Source organism: Semicossyphus pulcher, unplaced genomic scaffold, assembly GCF_022749685.1.
Source record: "Semicossyphus pulcher isolate SPU_LCO1_2020_fin unplaced genomic scaffold, fSemPul1.0.p SCAF_13, whole genome shotgun sequence".
Classification (NCBI taxonomy): domain Eukaryota; kingdom Metazoa; phylum Chordata; class Actinopteri; order Labriformes; family Labridae; genus Semicossyphus; species Semicossyphus pulcher.
Window position 1 is genome coordinate 899,385 of NW_027211637.1, and position 27,587 is coordinate 926,971.

The window sequence follows — 27,587 nt, forward strand, 5'->3', positions numbered from 1 at the left end:
CAGAACAACATCATCTGCAAAGTGAAAAGATGCGTTATGAGGTCTCCAAACCCGACACTCTCCTCCCTCTGTGCACTGACATCCTGTCCGGAAAATCAATGACAAAGGACAACCCTGGCAGACTAAGGTTTTGGACTTTGTGCTGAGACGGGCACAGCTCTCATTTTGGTTATCCTGGAGCTGGATGGCTCTTAGCAACCACCTCGGTAACCCATATTCCCGCAGTACCCCACAGGTATTCCAGGGGGACTTGATTGTTGGCCCTCTCCAAATACACATAACACATGTAGACTAAAAGAGCAAATTCCCATAGTTCCCACAGGGGAAAGTTGGTCAACTGTTCCATGGCTAGAGCAAATCTGCATTGTTCCTTCTGAATCTGAGGTTCGACAATTGTCCGGAGCCTCCTTTCCAACACCCTGGAATAAGCTTTCCTCGGGAAGGTGAGTAGTGTGATACCCCAATAGTTAGAGCCACCATTCCAGTCTGCCATTCCACAGGCACTGTCCCTGAGCTCCACACAACATGGAAAGGGCATGTTTGCCAATACAACCCAAGTGGCGCCCTGCCACTGAGGAAGTTCTTGACTACCTCTGCGATCTCAGCCAAGGACATAAGGACATAAGACTTCACCTGGATTTTCAAACTCTGCCTCCTTATCAGAGCATGTATTAGTTTAGTACATGAGTACCTCAGTGTTCTTCTCCTGTATCCCCAGTCTGGTCAGCAGTTTTCCTCCCTTGCTGCCTGAGGCAAACCCTGCATTCCCTTCCTGAGTTGATCTAACACTTTGCCAGAATTCCTGGAGGCCAAAGTCCCTTTCCATAGCCTCCCCAAACTCCTCCAAAACCCAGGCTTTTGCTTCTGCAACAACAAAAGCCTCAGCCTTCTAGTCATCCTGTACCTGTCTTGTGCTTCTGGGACTCCTGGTCTAACCTTCCCTGAAAGGCCTCATAGTTCCGCTTGATGGCTTCCTTCCCTGCCACTGTCCATCAACACATTCTTAGATGGCTGCCACCTCAGGCACCAGCTGGCCACCGACTGACCACAACTCCCAGAAGCCTCTTCCAGAATTTCCCAGTCCACCCTCACTACACGCTGAGGTTTTTCAGCTGACAGCTGAGTGTCCAAGACACAAGGCGTCAGATCTGGCATCACCTACACTTATGGATCACCCTTTGTTCGAGCTTGGTTATGGCCAATAACTGATCATGACTAGCACAGAAGTCCAAAATGGAAACACCACTCGGGTTGAGATCGAGCAGGCCGTTCCTCTTATCTAACCCCCTCCAAGTTTCTCCATCGTTGCCAACATAGTGTCAGCACGACTTCCTCCTGTTGGAGTCGGGTCTGATAAAAACTTTTATCAAGTTCAAACAAACGTTTGAATCCTATCACAGGATCAAAGTCAGTGTAGAAGAGTCTGAAATATTATAAAGAAACATTGCAGGTCTTGGTCTTTTATGAGGATTTGGTGACAACACCTCAAATACAGAAGATCCAAAGCCTGATCCTTTAGGTGCTTTCCTTTTATTGCCTAAAGTCTGATGATGGTCTGATATGAGAACACAAACTAAAGATGGTTGCCTGCGTCTTACCTCTCCCCTCTGCACTGCTGCTCCTCTACAGTTAGCTTCAGGGTCATTGCTGTACTCTACTACCCAAAGTTCATTGCAAAGCAGGCCCAGACCTCAGACTTGGCACTGTGCCCTGTTGCAGTATGATGTGCGTAAGTTCTGACGTCAGCACCATCACCTCTCTGACTTTTACAGCCAAAATTTTGATCAGAGTCCAACAAACATGTTCAAATATTAAACTGAGATATCAAAAAGTCTCTGCTTCATGCATCACCCCCCTGAGCTGCGCTGGACCTCGTTGATCCCTTGGGATCTTTAGATCCTACCTATGGATCCAGTTTGTTTTCATTTCAGACCAGTTTCATCATCCTGTAGTCACAGTAAGAAGTGAAGATAAAAGTGAAAGTTGGTCAGGACAGATAAAGGGAACAATCTCAAATCCATCCTCAGCTCCTCAATTCTTGGCTGACGTTCTTTCTGACCAAAAAGCAGATTTCAGTTTGTGCTCCTTAAATGTGTTGTGAGGACACCCTGTGAAGAGAACCTGCATTGAATTGAGGAAGGTGATGCTGAGGCGTCGCTATGGATTGGAACTAGGTCATTCAATGGTGGCTGCTGCTGAGAATCAGGAGCAGTTAACCAGTCATGAACCTCACAGCTTCTCCCTGTGTTTCTGTTGCCTTCCTCCTCATCAGCAGTTGTTTTGCACACAGCAGCCTCTCTACCTTCCAGCGCCTGTTTCCTTCTTTAACCATCATCGTTTTTCCATCAAGCACTGCTGAGAGAGCTGACAGGGAGAGAGGTGAGGGTGAGAGAAATGATTGACCTTCAGGCCTCTGTGGTCACACTGTGGGCGTTATATACTCGAAAGTTTACTCTGTCCATGGAGACAAAATGAAAACAAACCGAGCGCTGACCAAGTGAGAAAGTAACATTCTGGAACCTTCTCAGGCTGCATGAGGTGTTTTTCTGCTGTCTGACAGGCTCTTTGGAAAAACAGATAAGCACTGAACCTACTGCTTGACCGTCTGTCTGTCTGTCTGTCTGTCTGTCTGTCTGTCTGTGTGTATGTCTATCATATATGCCAGAGTCACATATAGAGACTCCTCATTGTCTGGCCGACTGCAGCACTGATCTCATTCCGCCGCCCGGCCATCCACTGCTCATCCTCACAGTTTGGATCCCCGCGGTGCTGCAGTCGACATGAAGCTTGGTCTGTGAGCCGACCTGTCTCTATGTGTGGCTCTGCTGCCTGTCACTGAACTGTCTCTGTTCTCTGAGCTCATGCTGCTTCTCTCCCTCTGTTTGGGCTCAGTGGTGGGGGGGTGCATGGACCAACTGCCATGGCAAAGGAATGTGTTAATGCACGCACACACCATCAACTGCATACTGCACCTTGAAGTACACTCATAGACCTCACTCTGCTGTGTGTGTGTGTGTGTGTGTGTGTGCGCTAGAGACAGAGTGACAGAGATCTGATTCAGCATGACCTGGCTGCCTCTGTACGTGTGACGCGCTGACGCCCGGGCCTCGCTCCGGCCTTTGAACCAATCACCTTCTGTTTCCAGTGATCTAACCAATCACGTTCTGTTCTGACCTGCTGATTCTACGTGATGTCACTTTCTGTTCTGCAAGACTTGTTTTTTTTTATATCCTGCAGCAACTTCATCATCAGCATCATCATCATCATTTCATCACTCTGCTCTCGTCTGTCTCTTTCTGCTGCATGGCCGCACTCCACTGTGCACGCATATCTGTGTGTGTGTGTGTGTGTGTGTGTGTGTGTAAGTTTGTGATGCTGACAGATGAGCTCATGTGTATGATGCAGATCTTTTTAACAAACAGCACCCATGATTGACAGCTGTCCGATGCATGCAGACGTCAACCTGCCTGATGTGGAAACAGCTCGGCTGTTGGTTTACTCAGCATGCATGCTTATATCTGTGTGTGCGTGTGTGTGTGTGTGTGTGTGTGTGTGTGTGTGTGTGTGGTCACTGCTTTAGATTCTTGCTTGTTTCTTATGTTTTTAAACTAACACACTCACTGTTCCTGCTTCTTCTCCATCTGTGCCTAATGACCACCCTCATCTGTGTGTGTGTGTGTGTGTGTGCATGCAGTGTTCTGAGGTTACGAGTGTCTGACACACACACAAACACTGTTTCATCACAAACACACACACACACGTATGATGTGAAGTGTGTGCAGCTTCCGTGGTCTTTGTGATGGTGGCTTCTGAACTCGTCCTGTGAGGTGTGACTGGTGTGTGAGAACTGACAGAAACATTCATCAGCCAACTCATCCTGAAACACTTTTTGATTTCTCACCTTTGTCTGTTGGAGGCGCACAGGATCAGGTGGACGCTCTGCTCACACAGATTGGATTAAGACATTTTGGTTCCCAAGTTTATAGAAATATATAAAAGTTTAAAGGCTGCGATTTCTACAAATGGGATCAAACTAAAAGGTCTGTGAAAACATCTTAATATCGACTCAGTGCAGTACTTTTAAATCTGTCCAGAGATTTGTCTGAAAACAATCATGTATGTTATAAATGTTCTTACCAGCTCGATCAGCTCGACCTCATCTGGTGGTTTTTCACGTTTGACCACTTGTTGACTGTCTCTCATGTCAGGGTGGTAAAAGTGATCGAGCCTATCTTTGCTTTAATAATCCTTAAGATGAAGAGCACGCTCTGTTTGATGTTTGGGCTCAGAGCTTTCTCTCTTTAGCTTTAAAGGAATTGTTTACATTCCTGCCGAGAGTTATTAACACACTTTATCATGAAGGCTTGAAGCAGGGGGTCACAGGTCGCCTGTCTCTGTCCAAAGAGGGGAAACAGCTACGGCTCCTCTAAGGTTCAGCTTCTGCTTAAAGATGAAGTAATCAGTTTTATGTATCGGCGATTAAACATCTTATTTAGCTCTTTGTATCTCTGGAGTCCGGAGCAGTGACACTTCAGATAGTCATTCCTCCACGCCAAGAAATAGTCCCACAGATAAGAAGATAATCTAAACTTGATCTGTGTACAGGTGAAACAAAGGACATCTGATAATGATGTGAATTATTTAGCTTTAGACGTGTTGGTCGGTCGTTACTTTTGGACAAAGCTACGCTAGCTGTTTCCCCCTGCTTTCAGTCTTAATGCTAAGCTAAGCTAACTGGCTGGTGGCTCCAGCTTTGTAAATCTCCTCATCGAACCCTTAAAAAAGACTAAAAACATATTTCCCAAATGTACGCCCTCAGACCATTTGTTTCTAAATATAGAACATGAGAATAATAATGAGGTACCAGCACAAGTTATCAGTTTGAAGCCACCTGGCCCTGAGTGTCTGTCTGTCTGTCTGTCTGTCTGCTGGAGGACACAGGTCTGTCTGTCTCTGGGTTTCCCTTGTCTCTTTTTTTCCACTGTTCATCTCTGACTTTCTCTTCTCTCTTTCTTGTCGTCTCTCCCTCGTCTTCCTTCCTCCCGGCAGATGCGAGTGGTGAAAGCATTCCGTAGTTCGCTGTACGAGGGCCGGGAGAAACCGGAATCCCGCAACTCCATCCACAACTTCATGGCCCACCCGGAGTTCCTCATCAACGACCTCATCCACAACATCCCGCTGATCGACGACACCGACGTGGACGACGAATCAGAGCTCAGCAGATACCAGCACCTGCACCCGGCCCTCCGCAAGCCGCCACCCCCTCCCACCCAGCCCCAGCCCCCGACCCGCAACCGCCCCACCCGCCCCTACCGCCAGTACAGCCTCCCGGTGACCCCCTGCAACAGAAACAACAACAACAACAGCAGTAGCAGCAGCAGCATCAGTTCAACAGCCTCCCACAGCAACAAAAAGAGCAACAAAGCCCCCGGCAGCCGGAGCCCCCACCACCACCCCCGCCACCATCACCTACACGACCATCATGGCAGGGACAGGCCGCTGAAACCCCCCGCCCCCCACCTGGCCCACCTCTACTGCGTGGAGACCTCCTTATAACTGAGCTGAACGTGGTGAGGGGGGGGAGAAGGGGGGAGGAGTCCTAGGGAGGGAGGGGGAGGAAAGGGGGGAGGAGGAGAGGGCTGAGAACTCACACATGACATTTTCATCCAACTTCCCTACGACACACGACCAGGAGGGAGCGAAGGACGAGGGAGGAGCCGGGGGGAGTGGACAATGAACAGCTCCCTGAGAACACTGAGACTTCCCCTCCCTTTGCCCCCCCTACAGCCCTCTCAGCCTGACCCCCTGCCCCCTCCACCCTCCAACCTGACGCCCCATCTGTCAAAGACTGTGCCCACCCATCACACACACACACAGGTCTGCTCTCGCTGAAGGGAGGGGGGACGGAAAACCAAACAGACGACACATCCCCTCAGCAGACCCGGGCCACGTCCGGGCCGGAGGCTCTCTCTGTTTCTATTGGTGTTCATCATCAGTGTTGTCGTTGTTGCCCCCCCCCCCGCCCCCCCCCCACCACAGCACATACCTCCCTACCTGCCGTGGCACCATCGCCCCCCCGCTCTCATTAATCTGGCTTCGACCTGCAGCCCCTCTGCTCGAGAACAACGCTTTAACTTCCTCAGTTCATCCTCTCATGCATTTAAACATAAAGGTGCTCACTCACTCACTCATTCACTCACTCGTTCACTCGTTCACTCGTTCACTCACTCACTCGTTCCATCCGTTTACTGACACGCGTGTCGTCTGGTCTCTTCTGAAACAAAGTGCAAACAGAGAAACTCTTTAACCTGATGGTGAACGGGGGGGGAACAACACAGAACTCTTCATGTTCATCGCTGTCATCAGCCTGACCTGCCCGGCCCCTGAATGCCCCCCATGAGTCCACATGAGCTGTACCTGTGCCCCCCCGAGTGGGATCTCACATTACCTGTGATGTATTCATGTATTCATACATAAGCCCCATACAGGACTAACAGCCTCCTGCCATGTTGATGAACTGATGAGTCCGTGTGGGGGGGTGATATCTGTGGGCGTCACCCGGGGGTGTCCCCCTCTTCCTCCTCACCTCCGTCCCGTCAGCTTCTCTCTCGCTGTTCCTCCGTCCATTCGCTTGTTTCGTTGTCTCACATGGTCTCCCCTCGTCCCTTCTGCTTACTCGTCGGTGTGTGTGTGTGTGTGTGTGTGTGTGTGTGTGTGTGTGTGTCTCAGCTTTTGTTGGAAAAAAGCTGAATGCTTGTGAAGCATTAACCCTTTAAATGCCATCAGACACACGATGCACAGGCGATGGCCCTTTAAGACTGACCTACACTCACCTCACACCCGCTCACGTGCCATCGGCTCGTCTCATCAGTATTGTGCACAAACAGATGTTACGTTTGATCTGTTGGATGTCGGGTTGTGTCACCAATCGTGCATCAGGCCCGTGTTTAACGCCAGTGTTCAGTTTTAGCTTTAGGCCCACAGCTGCTCAGATCTATCAGGTACGACCTCTGAGAGCTTACGATCACGCCATGTGTCCAACACTGTGCACGCCTCATCATCAGGATGTACGGTCAGATGACACCTTAAAGGAACAGTTTGACATTTTGGAAAATCTCAGAAAATATTAACGAGTATGCCATACAAGGATTTAGTGTGTCCTAATAATGCAGCATGCCGAAAATACCAGGACGTCGTACTGCACCCATGTTTCTGCCCAAAGAGCACTGACAGAGTCTGAGCAGGAGGGTCAAAGTTTAAGGTGCAATGTGACGAGGAGGTATTACGTCCCAACTGTGTGTGTACTACATGCAAAGTGTGTACTTTGTATGAACTGATGTAAAAAGAACCCAGTATCTAGGCTAAGCTAAGCTAAGCTAGCTAGTGGCATCAGCTTCACATTGAATAGAGAGTAGCGTCAAACTCACAAAGGAAACGAAGATGTGCTTTTGACCAAAATGTTGAGCTGTTGCTTTAAGACACATCGTGTAGAATCACACGCACATCGTGAGCACACCCAACAACAAAAGAGAAAAAAAATCAGACCTTCAAACAGCCGCCCATGTGACGCCGGGTGCAGCGCTCGTGACATCACATTCCGCCAACATTCCATAGAACATTCCGAACATTCCAAACGGCTGCATCACATTCCAGAGCGGCTGTGAGAGCGCCCCCCTGTGTCCCATGATGCACTAGGTGCGGATGAACCGCTGACTTCATGTTGCCTCAGAGCGTGACCCCCCCACCCCCGTCTCTCCCCGCGGTGTCCCCCTGTTGACCTCCCCGAGTCACCGCCTGGTCCGAGCACCAGAGGAAGGCGAGGGCAGACGATATGCAACAGACTGCCATGTTCCACCTGTCAGAGCAGAGAACACCTGAGTCCTGCTGCTTCTGGTCCAGGACGCGCAGGCCTCTCAGAACACCCCTCCCTGTACAGAACTCTGTCTTCTTGACTGCTCATCATCATCGCCCCCCCTCCTCGCCCTGTGGGGGCGGGCGGGGGGTGACATCGTATTGGTCTGTCTGTTTTGAAGCATGCATTTGGTATCATTAATGTCACTCTTTATGTGTTGGTAAATCATTTAGGCTACTGTCACTACTGTGTGCTATGACCTCTCCACATCTGCTCTGCTCCTCTCTCTCTCTCACACACACACACATACACGCACACACACACACACACACACACACACACACACACACCTGTTCAAGTCTGACCTGTTCTATTTCAGCACCTCTTAGCACAGCGCTATCGACGCTTTCTGCAGTATACACACACACACACACGCACACACACACACACACACACACACACACACACACACACACACACACACACAGTAAACAGGAACAATCTCCAGTGGTGTAAATTTGACTGTCCAGCTCCATCTCTGTCCATCCGTCCCGCCACGTCCCCTCATGATGTTGTGAGACAGTTTCACAGAAGGCAAAACACAATGTGAAAAAGAATATATTATATTTATCAAAATTATAAATTGTACAACTGCACCACTACTGTACAGACCGCCCAAATGTGCACATGTGCATCTTTGATTTACAGGTACTATGTTCCTGTTACACTTGTTTTTTATTTTGGATGTTTCATTCTTTTAATCCTTTTGCTTTTTGTAAAGAGAGGAACAACAAAATGGAAGCGCTTGTATATTATTATTATTATGACTCTGATTCTGATTATTTTTGAGTTCTCCACCGGTGCTCCCACTGATGGAAAAGACAGTTGCACATTCTCCTGAGCATATTCTGAGGGCTGTGTTTTCTGTCACTGAACAGTCCCTGACGTGTGCAGAGGTGTGGAGAAGCTTCTCGTCTCTTAAGACCAGAGACAGCACGCTGTAAATACAGGACAGGAGATACAGACCAACGTCTTTATGATGTGAAGGACAAAGTGGGGACCAGGGAGGATGGAGAGCTGGAGGGTGCTGCAGAGCTAGAGACTGCAGAAGTGCAGTGCGTCCGTGCATTGTCAGGCTGCTCTTTTAGATCTGCTCCCAGTATTTACTGCCATGTTAGGATGGGAAGAACCTAAGGTTTTACATTATTCATTATACATACTGTTGTAAATATTGTGTGTGGAACGGTCCCCTTCTCGCACAACGCAGCGCTGTTCTGCAGACAGAAAATGCAGCCTTAACTGTGCTGAAACGAAAAAAGACAAAAAAAAGAACAAAAAAATCCATAAAGACTATTGAATATATTAAAGAGTTACCTGCCTGTTATTTAAGCGAATAAATATCTATATATGAGAAAGAACACACCTGTATACTGTAGACTAAATCTGTATGGAAATCTAAGAGAATTTAATGGGAATTAAGTCCAACACCTTTTGTCTGTATGAAAGAAAAAAATACATCAAAGTATTCTACAATAATAACTTTGACAAAGTCTGTGTGGTCCTGTGTTGTTTGTTCACAATGACTCAAAACTGCTTCACTTTAATATTCTGAAAAAGTGACCCTTTGTTGTTTGTAGGAGACCTCCAGGTAACTGAAACACTCGTTACACCTGAGTATATGAAGTCCACTCCTGATCAGAGCCTGACGGGCCGTTTGAGTTTACAGTTATAATAACATTTTATAAAGTCTCCTTTGGACAGCGTGTGGGCTGAGCCGACACAAGGTGTGAAAGGTGAAGGTGCAGGGCTAAATGTCTCCACAGCACACGATACCGCCTGTCAAACCAGGTGTGATTAACATTAACGGAGGCTGCATTCCATTCAGGGGTGCCACTTCCAGGCTGGCTGACAAAGATGAGGCAAGGAGACAATTCTTTGCTGCACAATAACTGCAGGTAAAGTCTGTGTGTGTGTGTGTGCCGTCCGTAGAAACAGGTTTCTGAAGGACTTTTTGACAGAAGTAAACACCAGAGAACATGTTGAGGTTTGTGTGACATGTTTATTAGCTTATGTATATTTTTGTATATAAAAAGATGATAATCTATCTGTGGTTTAACATCTTTGATGGTTTGTGGCTTGATGCCCACCACACTTCTATACAGGGTCCAAAGTTTCCACCCGCCACTTGCCAAAGGCGGGTATAAATCAATGAGGCCAGGCGCCAGTGGCTCCCATCACTTCAGAACATACCTGAAGTTGTTAAGGAAGTTTTGTTTTGCAAGGACTCTGCAGAGTGTGCATGTCGCTGGTGTGTGTCCGTGAATTATTGTACCACACTCCTTTAATTGACCCTCGCTGACCAGCAGCGGCGCACTCACGCTTCCCTTATTTAATTCGAGTTTACGCTTTAACTGGTCGCAAATGCGCGCCTGAAATGTGACAGGTTACTATCAGAGCAGCGGTTAGAAAAGGGAACTAGCCGCTGGCGGACCGTGGGCTTCCTCTGCTAACTGCTATGCGTCCTTTGGACAGTCACACAGCCACCCCGGCAACCCGGTGTTATGCCGCGGCTCTACAGGGGCTGCCGGACGGGCAACTGACGCTACATTAGCAGCCCGCACTGGATAATGGGGACTTGTTAGCTACAGCAGCTAATTATTGAGTTTCCATGTTGTGTAGAGAGGCATTCCCAATGCACTTAGCCTCGCAAATGACGGATGAGCGAGGAAGAACAGAGCTATGAGTGATCATAGCTACTGCACGTGTCACTGTGCAGTGGATTAATGAGCTGCACTAAGGAAAAGTTTATTTTGTTGCAGTGATGAAATAAGTTCCAAAAAAAGTAATATCAGAATAAATACTCCATCACAAGCAAGAGCGCTGCGATAAAAACTTAAGAGTTGAAATGACTAGGATCAAAATATTCTTACAGCACCGTAACTTCAGGTAACCTAGTCTTTGTGCAGGACGGCCTATTTCAGAACGTGTTTAATATGAGTGAATAATCAGAGGATTATTATTAAAGCATTACTGCAGCTTCTAAATGTGGAGCTAATTTTAACTACTTTATATTTTTCTTTAAATTAAATGGAGTGAAAGTAAAGATAAATACACATACAAAGTGCATTACCTCAAAATTACACTGATACTGTAAGTTCAGTACTAAAGTACATAATAATCATTATTGACGCTGTAACGTTTTAAGGCCTGTTGAAATTATTTTTGGCTTTCCCGCCAATGGCAGGTCAAAGTGAATTTTGCGCCCTGCCTGTTCACGTTCATAGTTCGTGTTTGTATAAAGTGCAGAGACACCGATGTTAAAAGGATTATATACTTTACTACGATATGAAGAACACATGGAACAGTACTTTCTTTTACACTAAAGATTATTTATTAAAATGCCAACAAATATCTCACTCCGACTTGGCTCTGGTGTCATGGTTCAGATTCACTGCCGGTCATTCATGTTGGGGCTGGATACACCTTCATATGCCACCTGGTCATTTTCCAGTCTACCTGTTAGTTGTGATGATCTGACCACTGCCACCTGCAGAGAGCTTCCAGTAGGTGACGTACCTGCAGGATCTTCACCCCATGTTTAAACATCCTCCTAAAAGGTTCAGCAGACATTTCACTAAAGATTAGTGCAACAAAGTTTCCCCGTGAACTCTGGCAGCCGGACTGTGAGGCAGCGTGTACGACACCAGCACCCTGCAACTGAAGAACTTTATTTTACAGTATAAATGTCTGTTGGTATAAAAACAGAGATAAACCAATCAGTCTATCAAGGTCCTTTATTAGACACCATATGATCAGATTAGCTTGTACAAACCGTGAACTGGGACAACTTTGTCCAAGATATATGTGTAACTATTCTCCATCAACTGGAGCTGTCGCTCCGTCATCACACTTTTAAGTGTTTGTCTTTGCAAGGCGGCCCTGACGTTCTGTAGAGGTGTGTCTGGACCTCTGCCGATACAAATGTTTAACATGTAGACACGCTGCAGGTGAACTCTGCTCTTGCACAGGTTTAACACCTCCAGAAATATGAAGTGTTTAAATCACTGCAGTACAATGTCCTCTGCATTGAAGTCTGTAGATCTGCACATGATCCATTATAAATGCCTCATTGCTGGTTTAAAATGACTCCGAATCCGAAGACGGTTCAGCATGCACATTAACCATCCATTACACCAGCTGCTGCCACAGGACACATGAACTGACAAAGCATCAACTCTGCAGTCGGTTTCCAGTAGACGGCGACTCGTTAATTCACTGTGGCTATTAAAACTTTAAATACACAATGTTTGACCTCTGACCTCTTATTTACCATTACAGGTTCTCGGCTGGTTTTAAGGAAGTAAATGAAAAAACATTCTGCAGTCCGTGTCCTTCAGATAAGCTTAGCTTAAACTCTGGCTGAGGCAAACAGCTGGTCTAGGTTTGTCCTTGATTTACAAAATCTGCCAACCAGCACCTCTCCACCGTGATGAACACATCGCATCATGTCCGTTTGATCTCTACAAAGAGGGTTATCGGTGGGTCTATTTTCTGCCTGGTTGCCCATCAGTCCGTACTGATTAAACAAAGGAGAAAAACATGTTTCTACAGAGCCCCAGGTTGGCCATGGAATAAAAAAATTAAACGTTTTACTACCTTGTGCACACAAAATGTTATTTGGTGCACACCAGGTCGTAAATCATGGCCTCGTTTTAACGATTCGTTCCCTCCTTTTGATTAATTCTTCTAAATCTGGAAGCTGCAGCTTCACTCTCATCCTGACGGAGCTCAAGTCTGACAAACAGATGATGAGCTGGATGGGGAGGGGGCTCACCAGTTTATTGTGAAGTCATTAAGACATTACTTTTACTGTTAAAACCAGGGGTTAAATCAGTACAGGCTGTTCAAGGCTTAACCCCGGCGCATACTGGCACGCTTTCACCACGAGACGGTCTGGACCGTTACGCACGACGCAGCAGAGTGTCTGTATGAGGAGCTGTTCTTGCTAACGCGCTCCAAGGAGGACGCTCTGTTATAAACTAGGGGTGTCAAAGACACAGCTGAGGAGTTTGTGACGCTCCACTGTGATGCTCTGTTATCCTAACACAATATTACACACATGCTGCCCTCACACTGAGGAACGCTGGTGGAGCCGAGGAGCGCTGCTCAAACGCTTCATTCGATTACACACAGTGTGTCCAGCTCATGGCACGGGAAGGAGAGCCAGCTGCAGAGTTGGATGAGACAGGGCGACAGGTCTCGCTTTATTAGTGGACATTTGAATGTTTACATGCAGGGCCGCAACAAACCTGTCAGAGCACAGCGTTCCTACTTTCCAAATTAAATTGGTTCTGTGGGAGACGCAGCTGTCCCAACCCGTGTCCACTTCCCCGGGTAATATCTTTACCTGTGGATTTCTAAAGTATGGACACACACAAGAACACTGTGTCAGGACCAATACGTACGTTTAAAAGTCAATGTACTGTCTTCACTCAGCTGGAGCGGGACAACGTGCGCGCCACAAGAACTCCAGATGGAGCTGATCAAACTGCAGTGCAGCGCACCGTTAAAGGAGGAATCTACGTCTGTGGTCGGACATTACTTTATCAAAAGATGGAGAGCATCTGGACAACGTATTTATGCGAGCAGGTAATTACGCGGGTGAAACCTTCCTTCACAAGTCCAAACTGTGCAGTCGGCTAACACACGGACATCTGAGTGACATAATGAAAATCGCTTCTGCTCAGAAACTAGTTCCTGGCGTCAACAGGCTGTGAAGCCAAAATCGTGCACAGGTAGTAAAACGTGCGCTCATTTTGTTTTATTATTTTCATCCCATGGCCACTCCGGGGCGCCGTAGTTTTCTCTGACGGTAGCATCAAATGTCTTATTATTTGTAGGTCTCTTTTAAGTCTTTTAAGCGGTGGGGTGATTAGCCACACCAAACCATGCCATGATGGAGATGAAGTGGTCACAAGCCACAGCTAGAGAACAATTTCTTAATGCAGTATTTTACAAAACAAACGGTTTTAACTAGCAGACATCTGGCCAGCAGATCATACGCAGATTTTAACCACTTGATAGAAAAAGATTCCATCGGCGCCGGTTTAACCAGCAGCCCATGTTGTAAACAGGCTACAGTCCTCAATGTGGCGCCGCAGGTTCCACTCCCACCCTCGGCCCTTTGCCGCATCACAGCCCCACTCTCTCTGCCATTATAAACACTGTCCACTGTCCTCCCTCTAAATAAAGACACAAAAGGTCAAAATAAAAGTTCCATCAAAAATCTCAGGATGGCAAGAGCTACTTTTACGACTAAGAATGTCGATGGACAGCAAAGTAAAACTCAGGATTAAACAAATCTGAGTCACATCTGAGCATGTTTAGTCACTGACACACTGCACTTCCTATAACGGCTCCCTCTCCACTTTGAATTTACGTGGCTGTGAAGCTGAACTTCTCGTCACCTGTGCAGCTATACCTCTGTAAAACACGTGGGTTTGAGTCAGTCACATGTTGGCTGCCGTGAGTCTCGGTCCCCTGCTCTGAGATAAAAGTGGAAACATGTCATCAAGGCTTGGTATGGCGCAGCGAATCACCCCGGCGCATGAAAGACTGCGTACGATTTAAATGAGATAAAACATAAAATAATTTCTGGCTGAAGTAAAAGGGCCAAAACGATGATATGACGATAAACCCCGTCACACTGTGTGCTTTGTACTTCCTGTCATTTGTTTTACAACCTTTACCAGACTTGACCAAATGTTGAGGAAAAGTTAGACGTTTATCGGCAGAGAGCTTGCTGTTCAGAAAGAGAAAAAGAGAAGCATTAATATCAAAAGTACAGAACAAGACAGAAAAAAATATTTTTAAGTCAAACATAATGAAAATATTATTTATTGTCCAACATTTCTCAAAGGCCATTTACCTCAAACAGTACGTGGAGTTATTTACACATTTACATGTTGTTACACTTCATAACTGGCACTTTCACCATTTAAAGCAGATCACTTTAGATATAAGTAGTAAACACATGCCAGTATGCTGATATACCAAAGTCATAATCATGAGACTATAAAGCCTGTTAGCATTGCTCTGAATGGAGCGGCTGTAGATCTACAGGTGTAGTGGAGTATAGGTAGAATATAATTCAATGTTTACCATTTGTTACCGATACTACCTTTAAAAAAATACCAGGCCGCGTTGGCAGCTGCTTGTCCAGCCTCTTCCCCTTCCACCAGCAGAATCCACTTTAGCAATAAAGAAAAATAGGTGGCGCTAAATGAAAGTATTCTTCTGTACAATGGTGCCGGTTCACAAAGAGATCAATTCTTACCAAAACAAATTATATACAGACTTGTCTTTTTTATCCAATGGGTTATTTCCAATTAGACAGCTGACTTAAGCTCGCTCTTTGTGGACCTTCACCTTAATCAATACATCTCAACATCCAGGAAACTCTGATTTAACTCGTAGTTACACGTTAACTCAAATCAAATCATTTCCAATAACAAAAACAATTACTTAAGTACTCAAAGTTCCCTCACTCGGGACAGGAAGTATATAAAATAAGTACTGAGGTCGCTGCTGAACGCCCCCACATCCTGTGAGAAACAACATAAACAGACGTCTTTTCTCGTCTGATCCTTACCATGGAGTCAGGCAGGTAAAGGTGTTCAGAGAGCAGCTCAGCCCGCATGGACGATCAACCATTACCTAGAAGAAACTGTCAACAAGGTTTAGCAGTAACGTGTACTTAATCCATCATCACAACAACACATGCACATTCAGCAGTTCTTATCTAACAGTTCTAATTTAACAGTGTTCAGCGAGCCTCAACAGTTCAGTCTCAATATCTGAAAACAGAGAGAAGTACTTGACCCTACATTTTGAGCGACGTGCTTGCACTCTCTGCACACTTAGTGCAGAACTCCACCGACACGTGGTTCTTGTCCACGTGCAGACACACGCCACCAGATGTCTCTTTCTCCTCCACTTTCACACGCTTCCTGGGTAACGCGTAGTCATGGTCATTTGAGTCGTGCCCCTGGAAAAGCGAGGAAGATAATTTCATCCCATTCACACCGCTCAGCCTGGACAAGAGCTGGGCTAACATGCTCTCATTGGCCAGCACAGCCCTCAGGTACCTGGTCTCATCTTCCAACTCTTCCACCCTCTTGGTCAGCTGAGTGTTTTCCTGTTTGAGCCCGTTGTTTTCTGTGGACAGGATCCCGACTCTCTTCTCCAAGCTGTTGACGTATTCTTTCTTCCTCAGACGGTTTAATCTGGCAGCTATAGCATTTTTGTTGGTCACATTCCTGGGCTGGTTTTGTCTGTTTCTGATCTTCATGTCGGATGACAGTCTGTCTGGAGAGGAGCCTGATGAAACTTCGATCCCGGAGTCTTGATCTTTGGCACTGCACACACCAAAATCAGGTAATTCAATATCAAAGAGTGGGGACGTTGCATCTCTTTCAAGTGTCCATTTCAAGTCTTCTATTCCAAACAGGTCCTCCAGCTCTATTCCAGCGGTGTCGATATCATCGGCCGGGTACCCCTCAGATGGACTCGGGAGATCTTCATCAGTTTCCACTGTATCCACCACTTCGACCTCCAGACTCTGCACCTCTGTGGTGTTTACAGGGCGACCTCTTCGTCTGGTGATCATTGTGGTTTTACTGTGGGACTGCAAGGACACTGTGCAGAAGATACTTTCGTTTCTTCTGTTACCTGTGCAGACAAAGAAAATATACTGTTAGTGTAAAATCCTGTAGCAATCGTTAGGTCTATTAATCAAGAAAATAATATGTATACTAAATCAGGTGAGCGATGCAAAGCACATGCTGTTGGAGAAAAAAAAATCCATTCTTTTCTACACTTTGAAAACTAAACAAGAAGCATCGATTTGCAATATGGACACTGAACAAATCCATAGAGTGGTTAACTCAATTGTGATGGGTATCTCTGACCCTTAATGATTACACAACTTTTAGATTTCAATATTAAGTTGGCTCTGTTAAACGACTGCCTTTTCATTTCTGACCTTTTCATGCAGTTTGTAATAAAAGCATGTAAATAAGTATAAGAGTTTTTATTGCACTTAATGAGCATCAGAGTCTATAATTAGACCGAGTAAATCCTTTAGACCGAGTCCTCAACTTCAGTCTCTCCTGACAGCCTCCATTTTCTTTCAGGCTGAGGTGTGTGTTGCATGAACGTATGACCAACGTAACCAGCTTACTGCTTCTACCAGGCCCATTTGCGTTAGCAAGATGCAATGCTGTGCATTGACTGCCCTATCGTTCATCCTGTCGCACGTGTAACTCACTGCCACACATATTCACTGTCCACACAGTTAGGATACTTTGCAGATTATTAGTGCGTTTGGTTCAGATTTTTCGGAACGCCAGCAGTCCTGACTTTAACCTGCTAACACGGACTTAGTGGCCCAAATTGCTTTAGCATCCGGCTAGCAAATGTAAGTTAAATATGTCGAACTTACATGACGTCTGGGTGATCTTTAGCATTGAAGCAAGAAACGTTTAATTTAGTGACATTAACTATTTAACATAAGTGTGCGAACTCACTTTTTAGCTAAAGCTAACACGGCTAGCTAGCCTACGTATAATAAAACCATGACGCGTTCACGGACAGAACTCACCAATGACGCTGCAAATTTTAAGGGCATTTCTACAAAGTAAACACTTACCGTCCCGTTTGGAAAAATAGTGATAAAAATAATGTTATAGGAGCTGAGGCCTTCGGCGAAAATCCTGCTGGTTACTGGATCCTTCCTCAACCGCCCACATACATAACACAAAAGACGTTGATGGCGCGTTTAACTGCTGAGCACACGAGCTGCAACCAGCAAAGAAGACACTTCCGGACAAATCTTTCAAAATAAAAGTCACATTGAACTTTTCTCAGGAGAAAATCACTATGTTTCATTGCCACAGCCACACACGTTAAGAAATGACCAGATCTCTCGTAGCTAGTGCATTTTGATTTTATGTCTAAGGTAGGCTTGTAGTTTTTAGTTTAATATTTAATGCTTAATACTTGTACCGTACATAGAAAGCGAAGTTAAACCGGAGTCAAATTCATTGTATGTGTATACCTAGCCAATAAAGCTGATTCTGATCAGTCTTATTTACAGGACTGTTGTGTTACATTGCGTTGTATGTTTCAGCTCATTGTGAAAATATGTTCGGTATTGCTAGTTAAATTATGCTTTATGTTTGTATTTTGTTTATTTGTAGGCTACTGTGTTAATGCACTTCTTCGTCCTAATGCTGCTTAATGAAAGCGTTTCCCAAGGTTTAAATAAATCTATACACACAGGTCGTGTTTGTTACGGTCACTTTCACCGTTCATGAGGACTCTGTTGAGTAAATTACACATTCCTGCTGAAAGTTATGAAGAAATGTTTTGTTTTTTTTAACTCAGTGCTGCTTTTATGCTAAAAGAATCTTTCAAACCAATATGCTGCAACTCATCTCTATTAACCTTACACTACAGAAGAAAACAATCATATTCCTTCGGTAGAAAACAGGTTTTATTGAACATAAGTGCGCAAAAGAACATGTATGACACAAACACACCATGTGCTTACCAGAATATTCTTGTAACCAGGAGTTTCAAATAAAGGCAGTTACTCCAAAACACTTTGTGGGGACCAAAAACTGTTTGAGCAAATTCACGTGCATGACAGGTGAAATGATGAAAACAAAAACTCTGTAGTCTCATACATCATCATAATGACTTAACAATATCCATTTCCTGTCATGTTCTTGTCTGACCACAAGAATATATTTAATGTCAAACTCAGCGCTAGTTTCACCTGTTTCAACCACCTGCTGAAATTCTGTCCACACGAAGCACAAATGCTTTAACTCGGGGAACAAAGAGCTTTATTTTCAATTTCATATCACTCATCTGATTATTCCTTTGGTTCATTCACAAACTGTCAGAACCGTGTGACAAAACGTGAGGTTCTCACTGTTAGTCGGGCTTTCTTCAGTCGTTCCTGACATTTTATTTATGGAGACTTATTGGTTGTTGGATAACTTAACATGTTTGTTTAATCGTGCAGCAAACTAAATAAAGAAAAGAGAGGGAAAAAAAGAAAAACAACTGCCAAAACATTTGTTCCTCTATTTAACATTTGAGTCATTTTTCAAGCGCAAAAGTCAAACATAGATTTGTGCGAGAGAGAGACTAACAAAGTAACCCTGAAAATAATCAGCAGATGAATTGATAATCAAAATAATTATTCTTTGAAAAACTTGGTAAGTGTAGTAGTTTGGGACATTTTTCACACGAGAGAGCACACTTCAGTTTGACAGTGTCCCAGCAGCTGAAGGCTTTTATTTCACAGCTTTCCAAAAGAGCTCAGAACAGCTGCAGTCCAGACTTCAGCTTGTTCACATCACTGTGGCTCCACAGAAGACCTTCAGCTGTCCTCACGGCTGCAGAGACTCCAGGGACGCCGTGTGCTGCACTGCTCTCCAGCTCCACTGGCTGGTCAAACACAGTCATTGTCGAGTAGTTCTCCACCATGAGGCATGAGGGGTCGTCTGACTGTCCCGGGACTTTACCAAGAGGAAAGTTCTTCCACAAAACTTTATCCACACACACCTGCCAGGGAGACCCTCTGAGCAGCTTCGCTCTTTCAGCCTGAACATCTGAGAACTTGTACTCCTGCGAGGACTCGTTCCTCTCCGAGTCAGCCGAGGAGCGCCAGGCATGGCTGTGACGCCGTGACTGCTGCAGCTTCTCGTGCAGGTTCTCCAGAGTGTAGATGGGCTGTTTCTGCTGAGGAGGAGGATCAGACTCTTGGTGAGTAGTCTGAGTGTAGATGGAGCACAGCTGCAGCAGCCTCTGCCGGGTTTCCAGAGGGAGAGGATGCTCCATGTCGTTCAGGATCAACTGGAGCAGGTGAGGCGTGCTGATGCAGGGAGCCTCCAGGCATGCAGACAGCAGCTGCTGCCACCTCAGCTGGATGCGGTTCACAAAGATCCTGTCCTTCATCCTGGCCTTCTTTTGAACCTTAGTTTCAAAGTGGTACTCAAACTTGTTGCTGTTACAGAGGATGACTTCTGAAATCCAGGCTGAGATGTAGAAAGCTCTGTGATTATTCTGCTCCTTGGTGAGCAGCTTCAGCTCCACAAACAGCTTCTCCAGCAGGAGGTGAATGAAGGACGGGGAGTTCAGCATCTTCAGGAGGGGAAGCCAGAACCGCAGGAAGGTCTGAGGGACTCTGGGTTCAGTAAGACTGTCACTGTCACATGATTCACAGCCTAATGTTCCCAGCTGCTCAACTGTAGGAACCAGAAATCCATCTTCCAACAGCACGTCGATCAGCAGATCACTCGACTCCAGAGCAAACTGTTTGATCTCAGCGAGGAGCCAGCTCATGTCAGCCAGAGGAGCGGGCCACACGCTCCTCCTCGGGTCCTCCTGCAGCCCGTCAGAGGCCTGAAACTGCTCCTTCTCAAAGGATATCAGAAGCTCCCGAGCACTCTTATATGCCTCCATCTCTTTCTGCTTTGCGATGAGCTCGTCCTCTTGTCGCTTTAAGTCCATCTCTTCATCCTCACCATCAGACTGAGAGTCCCAGTCACCATTAGGACCCCCGCCCAGCTGCCGTGACCAGTACTCCTGCTGGAGCCAGTCCAGAACCACCTTACAGCCCTTTCGACACCATTTCAGAGAAGGAAGCTTCCTGTGTGTGAAGTCATGCCTCAGGTCCACCACCCACTCCGGGATGTTCAGGTTCCCGGCCAGCCGCCGCAGAGGTCGGGCGGTTCTTCCCTGCTGTCTCTCGGTGATCAGGTTCACAAACCTGACCAGGGCCGCTCCGTACAGCAGGACCAGATCGTCCCCGTCCAGCTGTCCGGACCGGTCCAGCACCTGGCACCGCACCAGGTCCGCGGTGCACTCCACAGCCACCGGGGTGCTGTTAGCGTACCGGGCCTTCCAAGCGGAGATCCTCTGCAGGGCGTACCTCTGTAAGCCGGAGTCCTTCGAGTACAGGTACTCCAGAACCTGGTCCCATTCAGCTTTGTTGACCCAGGCAACCACATGGCGCTTTTTCTCCGAGCTCTTCTTCTTCATTCTGACGGTGGACTGAATGTACGTGCGACTTCCGTTAATACCGAACCCACATAACGCTCTTTTAGACCCAAAACGGCCACTCTCCTGACGGATACCCTCCTAAATCTGTCACTGAACAGCTTTAAAATGCAGCGTGAAGGTTTACGGATACCGATTGTATTGTATCTCGGAAGTGACGTAATTTTTTCTTCTTCTCCTTCATTTTTTATTCTTCTTCTTTGAATTTTAGTGACGACTTGTCACCTGACTTGGTGCATTACCGCCACCCACTGGACTGGAGTGTAAAGCTGTCGATATTAAGAATATGATTTGAAATTTTCTCGCAAATAGTTTCCTCCAAAAAAACCTTTGAACATTTGTCACACTTCCAATACAAACTGTCATGAATGGCATGAGACAAAATCCAGACGTAAACGTTCTTTTTCAAGACATCAAGCATCAAATAACAGTCACAAATAAAATATACAGGGGCAATAAAAGAGAAAAGATAACAGAAAAAAGAGGGGAGTCCAAGGGAATCTCTGCAAGGTTATAATACTCTATCAAGTTATTTTCATCTTCATTGAAAAATCTAGAAATTCTGTTGTGTTTTAAGGAATCTATTCTAATGCAAAAACATTTTTCAAGTTTAATGAGTCTATAATTGCAAAATTCTTTATTTCATCCTTAGCAAATCAGATACATTTAACTAATCAAACAGGTCTCATACATTATATAATATAGACAAGTACCCAACCTTAAATGCACACACTGTAGCCAACAAGACGAAGTTGAACGTAAACTGTTCCATAATATCAACAGAAATCACATTTTGCAATCTGTAAGGAGGGCATGACTTTTGACAATTTTAAAGAATCTGGAGGTCTTTTCTTTCTTTTCCTTTACCCTACAGGTAAAAGGAATGTCTTGTTTCATCCTCCAAGCCAGTAGGCGGCGGTAAAGCGCAAATAAGCTGGTTAGCCAAGCACGGATAAGCACCGACGAAGAAGAAACAGCCGCTTGTTTGGAAAATGGCGGGTGCTTTGAAGGAACAAGAACTTGCTCGTCATGTTTATGCAGCATTGCAGGTGAAATAAGTTAAATTAGGTAGTACGGGTGTCTACCGTCTGTCCGGCAGAATGACGTTGACTGATGTTTGAATCCAACATATGCACAAACTGTCGCTCCTCTCCTCTGTGCTAATGTTAGCTGTGACTGAGCCGAGTCTGTGGGAATGACTTTAGCTTGTTAATCAAACCTCAGCAGAAAAGTGGAACCCTGCTTAAGAGAGATACTGTCTTCTTATTAAAGTATGATTTAAAATATATTAAGAATGAGGGCATTAATGTATTCGATCACAACATAATCAGATATATCTGTTTGATATTGTAAGGATGCTATCCGAGCAAACATTAACTGCAAACGTAATAAAATGCAGTCGAACTTTCTTCACTTGTTTTTCATTTTTTATGTTTGGGTTTGATGATGTCTGAAATTCATTAGAAACCACATCACCACAGGAATATATCGGCATTGTTTTGGCTGTATATTTTAACTATACAGCACTTTACCTTCATATTCTCACTTTTTCCTGATACTGATATTATACTTAAGAGCGAGGGAGGTTTGCATAGCATCATATTGCTCTTTAGTAACCTGTATATGTCCTGTCTGTGTGTAGGCGGCCTCCTGTCCCCTGGTGGAGGGTCTGTACCTGCAGGAGGCTGACAGCATGTTGCAGCTGCTGTGTGTTCCCTCTCAGCACAGGTCAGACATCCTGGCCTGGATCTGCAGCAGGTAGAATAAACCACATAAAACATCACTCTTGTTCTCACATATTGGAAATGATATGTATAAATATACATAAAAATCTCTCTGTCCTGTTTTCACTTTACAGTATCAACCCAAACTTTGGTAACTCAAAAGGAAGATCAGTGAGACCCAAAGAGCCAGAGGTTTTGACTCAAGGTAATAATATTGTCTACAAATACACACACAGTAAATGGGTGAACGTCTTGTATGTCTTTTTATGGATGCCTTATGAAAGAGAGGATGTTGTTTATATTTGTTCTTCTGTTTTTCCTTCAGAGTAAAATGACCTGTTAAAGTGCTGTGGTGTCTCTCTACAAACAGATATGGCTGCGTTCGGGCAGGAGCTGATGCTGTGCAAAGCAGACGACCTGGACCTGATCAGGGTGAGAGGTTGTGTTAAACAAATGTAGATTTAATCGATTCACAGATATATAGATATGCACTGTAACCATAAACCATTCCTCCAGGGTGACACGAGTCCTCACAGGCAGCTTCAGTTCCTGGAGCAGCTTTTGACTTTAGTCCCGGGCTGCACGAAATCTGCAGGGCAACGAACGGATACAGAGATGCTTCTGAACGAGCTCTTCGCTGCTGACAGTCTGCCTCTCCTCACACAGATGCTCGAACCCTCACTCAACCCCTGGCCTTCACACATGAAGTATGTTGTCTTTGATTATCCCGTTGCGTTTCCTCTTTCTGTATGTGCTGCATTTTGACAACCAAGAGGAAAATATTTGCTTTTACAAATATCTGTTAATGTGTGGATAAGGCCTGCTGTGCAGAAGTTTGGGGAATCTTCCGTGTGTGTTTCCTGTTGTCCAGCAGCATCAGTGTGTTTTATATATGTCTCCTCTCTTCCTGCTGACCCTTATCTTACAGGACTTTACGAAAGGGCTCCAAGTCGTCTTCTAAGCCGAGCAGAGAAGAGGCTGCTGATGTCGCAGCTCTTTTACAGCAGACTCAGTCAGCGCTCAAGCAGCTGCAGTCAGAGGTGATATGTTCATCTGACCAGTGAGAAGTATAAAAAAACATCAACTGAAACCAAAGTTCTTTCGAAAATCAAAAGTCAAAACATATTTCTCTGTTTTTAAAAAATATTTTGCACAAGCAGACACTCTGTCGACTTGGACGTCATGTTTACAGTAAGTGCTCTGTGTCCTCCTCAGTGTGAGTTCCTGAGCGATGAAGCACAGAGTCTCGGTGTCTTCTCTCCCAGCTCCCTGCGTGTGGCGGCATGTGACCTCCAGCAGCTGATGTCGACGTTCAGCCACGTGTACGAATCAGACCTGAGATCGTACTGCGGCAGAGACCCGCCCAGCTTCAGCACAGAGACCGACGTCTTCAAGAGAGTTCACCAACTCCTGCTGGCCTTCGTCACGGTACGCACACGTGCAGATCAGATTGAACCCTCCTGACCTGCATGAACAACCCTACTGACTCTATGTCCTCTGCGTGTGTGTGTGTGTGTGTGTGTGTGCGTGTGTGTGTGTGCGCGTGTGCGTGCTTCCTGTGTGTCAGGAGCTGGAGATGATAAAGGAAGTATCAGAGGCTTCTGTGTCCATGAAAGAGGAAGTAAACCAGCTCCAAACGCAGCCTCGATACTGGAGCCGAGGAGAAAAACGGATGCTAGGTTTGTTCTTTCACTTGCACACTCAGACATGTACACCACGAAGCACTGTCAACCTACCCAGGCTCTCTTTGGGTAAGCTTGCTCAACAAAGCCTGAAGCACCAGTTAGAGATCGCAGGTATCATGAAGGTGGTTTTGTACTTCCTCTGTTAACTCAGGCTCCCTGCTTCAGGCTCTGAGCGCGCTCACACAAAAAGGAGCGATCATCGGCTGTCTGCTTCAGTCAGACTGTTTAAATGAGAAGCCATGATGAAAATATAAAAAGTTATTACGGTAAAAACCGACACTGCGGCTCCAATAAGGCAAGAGAGGAATACTACAGAAATGTGTTCTTTAATAAGTAAATATGGATTTATTTCAGCACACTAAACGCTCTCAGTGCCTCCACTTCACTTCTAATGCAACAACTACACACAGCACAACTCTTACACAGTGATACACATGACTTCAGTCAGGTCGGATACTCTCACTTCATGAAAAAAGCAAGGAAATAAGTTCAGTATTTGTCCAAATATGATTCAAATTCAATAATCAATTAGATTTAATCTGTGATAAATACCTACAGACTGGTCGGTTTTATTAGCTGAGTTTTAGCTGCAAAACCAGCAGCGTGAAACGGACTTGGCAGGAAATCAGGCCCAAACATAAGAACGTGATCCAGTGTGCTTAGCTGCTGAGTCTTCGTCGTTCTTTTACTGTTTAGAAGATCTGCTGAAATGTTACCCACAGCATACGAGAAGAGAGAGGCTGGAGGGGGGGTCAGTGATGTGATGCGTACAGTAAGAGCTGCTGTACCTGCACGGCTTCGTTACCTTCCAGAAGTTTACATTTACATAAAACCTCAGCTGAGGGTCTATTTTACCCACAGAGGACATTATTAATGACAGGGCGGAGCTTTACAGCCGATCTTTAGCTGAAACTCTGAACATAACCTGGTACCGACCAGGTTAGTTTTACTGAGTAAGTTACCATGGTGATTTAGCCAGGTTAAAAGAGAGCCAGCTTCATGACACTGAAAACCCGAGGGTTTAGACTCAGCTTAGCCTCTAGTCTCGCTTCGTCGTTCACCCCTACGGTTTGTTTCTTATCGTTTATTGTTCATTGCTCGTGTGTTCTGTTTTTTAGAGCACCAACTGGAGGAACTCACCAGGCGAGTTAAAGACTTTTCCTCCTTTCTTCATTCCTGAGGCCGGCCCCAACATCATCCAGCGTAGTCTTTATGTCCTACTCAATTTTAATGTGCATTTTGTTTCACTAAATAAATGTAAATGTTTTAAACTTCAGTTTTTTATATTGTCAGATGTTTTTCATTGTTCCTCTTTATGTTGATCTTTTTAGGGCTGCAGCTCGTTTCATATGGATCTTAAAGATCTTAAATCTTTAAGGTACCCGGAGCGCTGGTTTAGCCCAGCTGCTAGAGCAGGCGCCTCATGTTCCGAGGCTACAGTCCTCGGCGCTCTGATCGCAGGCTCTACTCCCGGTCTGCTGATCATTTGTTGCATGTCATCCCCCACTCTGTACTCAAACATGTCCTGTCTCTCATCAGCTGTCCTGTACAATAAAAAAGGACAAAATGGCCCAAAAAGAAATCATTAAAAAAAAAACTTTAAGGTACCTACACAAGTAATTTCCGACTCAGAGCCTTCATCATCACGTCTAATATGTTATAAGAGCAATTACCAAATGTAAGTTTACATGTTGAGAGATAGTTGTGTTCATGGTGCCAGGTGTGCACCACATGGAGAGCAGAGCTGACTGACTGTGTTGACAGACATGGACTGAACCGGACTGTCAGTCAGCACAGCTCCACTACAGTTATTATGAGGAAGTTTCATCGTGTCATTTCAGGCAAAAGATTTTTAAGCAGACCGTGTGCAACAATCAGTCTATAGAAACAAACCCATCAACCATATTCATGAGTGATCAATTGTTTGAAGTAATTTAGCCTGTAAAAAGCTGTGATTGTATGCTTCAGACTTGTTTAACCATGTACAATGGAACATCGTACATGAGGGATAAAATAAGCAGTTTATTTTCATTCTTTTAGGGTGCTCACGTTCACCAGAATCTCTCAAACACAGAAAAGGAATCTGAGGACGGCACGCTTTTAGATCATTCAAAGAGCTTTAGGTAAAAGGTGAAACAAAGCTGCACTCAGCATCTTTATCTGCTTCTGACTGGTTCACAATAATGTCAATAACACAACAGGCAGAGGGTTAAGCTTCTCAATGTAATGTTACATTTATTACATCCAAGTATGTACAATATTTAACACCTGACAATCACATAACTTCAGTGTCAGGTGTCAAAATAGTCCCAGACATGGCGATATTCAGAGGAAGTCCTTTCATGTCTACTGAATGTGATTGTAACTCCTGAAGGACAATGTTTCAAGGTGTTGACATGTCAGCCTGAGGAGTCCTCTCCCTCTCCACATGGACCACTGTGAGGATGTCCCAAGAGCTCAGTCAGAAGCCTTTGCTGGCCAACCACTGCTTCAGCTCCACATCAAAGTGACCTTTAACCTTTAGGGTCATGGTGACCTCGTTGACCTGTGTGGATAGCTCTTTCCCCGTCACCTCCTTCAGAAACTGCTTCACGTCCTTCTCCAGAGCCCATATGTCCCCCTCCACTTTCCGTACCAGCGTGGTTTTGCGGCTGCCGTGGGTCAGGTCGGTATACACCGGGATGTTGTGCATGCGGGATCGGCGAATCATGTAAGGCAGAGGCGGTGGTGAATCTGCCGGAGGCGTCCAGCCGGACGGTGTGGGACCGGCGTGTTCAGGCGGATCAGGGACCCGTGACGGTGGGATGAGCCGCTCGACGAACTTGTATTCCTCCGTAGACTCTAAAATCACCGGCTTTGTTTCTTCTGCAGCCGCGTCACTAACAGACCGGAGCCCCACAGAGGAGGCAGCAGGTCCCGGTGTCCGGCCGGGCAACCTGAAAGCTCCGAGCAGCGCCCTGCGGAGCACCGACGACCGAAGGGTGAAGGAGGTCGCCATCTTGTGTAGAATTGTGACGTAGCTGAACCGGAAATAGAGAACCACTTCCTGTAACTTCGGCAAATCTTCCTTAAAAGATGAACGAAACATTATTTATGTTTGTTTATTCATATTTTAAGCACGAGGAAACTTTTAATTGTTTCATAATTATGTAAATGAAATCATTAATATTTACACGGAAGTTATGATGGCTT

General features: G+C 45.5%; 5 protein-coding genes across 7 annotated transcripts in view; 2 read left to right on the forward strand and 3 right to left on the reverse strand.

Moving 5' to 3' along the window:
• atp2b3b (ATPase plasma membrane Ca2+ transporting 3b) overlaps positions 1 to 9,404 on the forward strand; it is a 58,520-nt gene extending 49,116 nt beyond the window's left edge. For 2 of the 3 annotated variants that reach the window (XM_069660025.1, XM_069660023.1), the window contains one exon: positions 5,050 to 9,404. In XM_069660025.1, coding sequence (XP_069516126.1) covers positions 5,050 to 5,556 — 507 coding nt within the window. In that variant the 3' untranslated portion in view covers positions 5,557 to 9,404. The remainder of the gene's footprint in view (positions 1 to 5,049) is intronic. The other variant, XM_069660024.1, reaches the window with a different exon arrangement.
• Positions 9,405 to 11,220: 1,816 nt separating this feature from the next.
• On the reverse strand, positions 11,221 to 17,704 carry crebzf (CREB/ATF bZIP transcription factor). Its single transcript, XM_069660573.1, has 3 exons — positions 17,562 to 17,704; positions 15,504 to 16,582; positions 11,221 to 15,102 (listed from the first exon to the last, which is right to left on the reverse strand). The coding sequence occupies exon 2, from the start codon at positions 16,518 to 16,520 to the stop codon at positions 15,735 to 15,737; it is 786 nt and encodes a 261-aa protein (XP_069516674.1). The 5' UTR covers positions 16,521 to 16,582; positions 17,562 to 17,704; the 3' UTR covers positions 11,221 to 15,102; positions 15,504 to 15,734.
• A 1,153-nt stretch (positions 17,705 to 18,857) lies between these two features.
• Positions 18,858 to 21,122, reverse strand: las1l (LAS1 like ribosome biogenesis factor). Its single transcript, XM_069660486.1, has one exon. The coding sequence runs from the start codon at positions 20,966 to 20,968 to the stop codon at positions 19,244 to 19,246; it is 1,725 nt and encodes a 574-aa protein (XP_069516587.1). The 5' UTR covers positions 20,969 to 21,122; the 3' UTR covers positions 18,858 to 19,243.
• Positions 21,123 to 21,978: 856 nt separating this feature from the next.
• Positions 21,979 to 25,638, forward strand: haus7 (HAUS augmin-like complex, subunit 7). Its single transcript, XM_069660975.1, has 9 exons — positions 21,979 to 22,035; positions 22,629 to 22,744; positions 22,845 to 22,915; positions 23,081 to 23,142; positions 23,227 to 23,417; positions 23,639 to 23,750; positions 23,926 to 24,138; positions 24,278 to 24,389; positions 25,514 to 25,638. The coding sequence occupies exons 1-9, from the start codon at positions 21,979 to 21,981 to the stop codon at positions 25,573 to 25,575; spliced, it is 996 nt and encodes a 331-aa protein (XP_069517076.1). The 3' UTR covers positions 25,576 to 25,638.
• Positions 25,639 to 26,445: 807 nt separating this feature from the next.
• mrpl49 (mitochondrial ribosomal protein L49) lies at positions 26,446 to 27,410 on the reverse strand. The gene has a single exon (XM_069660789.1). The coding sequence runs from the start codon at positions 27,391 to 27,393 to the stop codon at positions 26,857 to 26,859; it is 537 nt and encodes a 178-aa protein (XP_069516890.1). The 5' UTR covers positions 27,394 to 27,410; the 3' UTR covers positions 26,446 to 26,856.
• Positions 27,411 to 27,587: the final 177 nt, after the last annotated feature.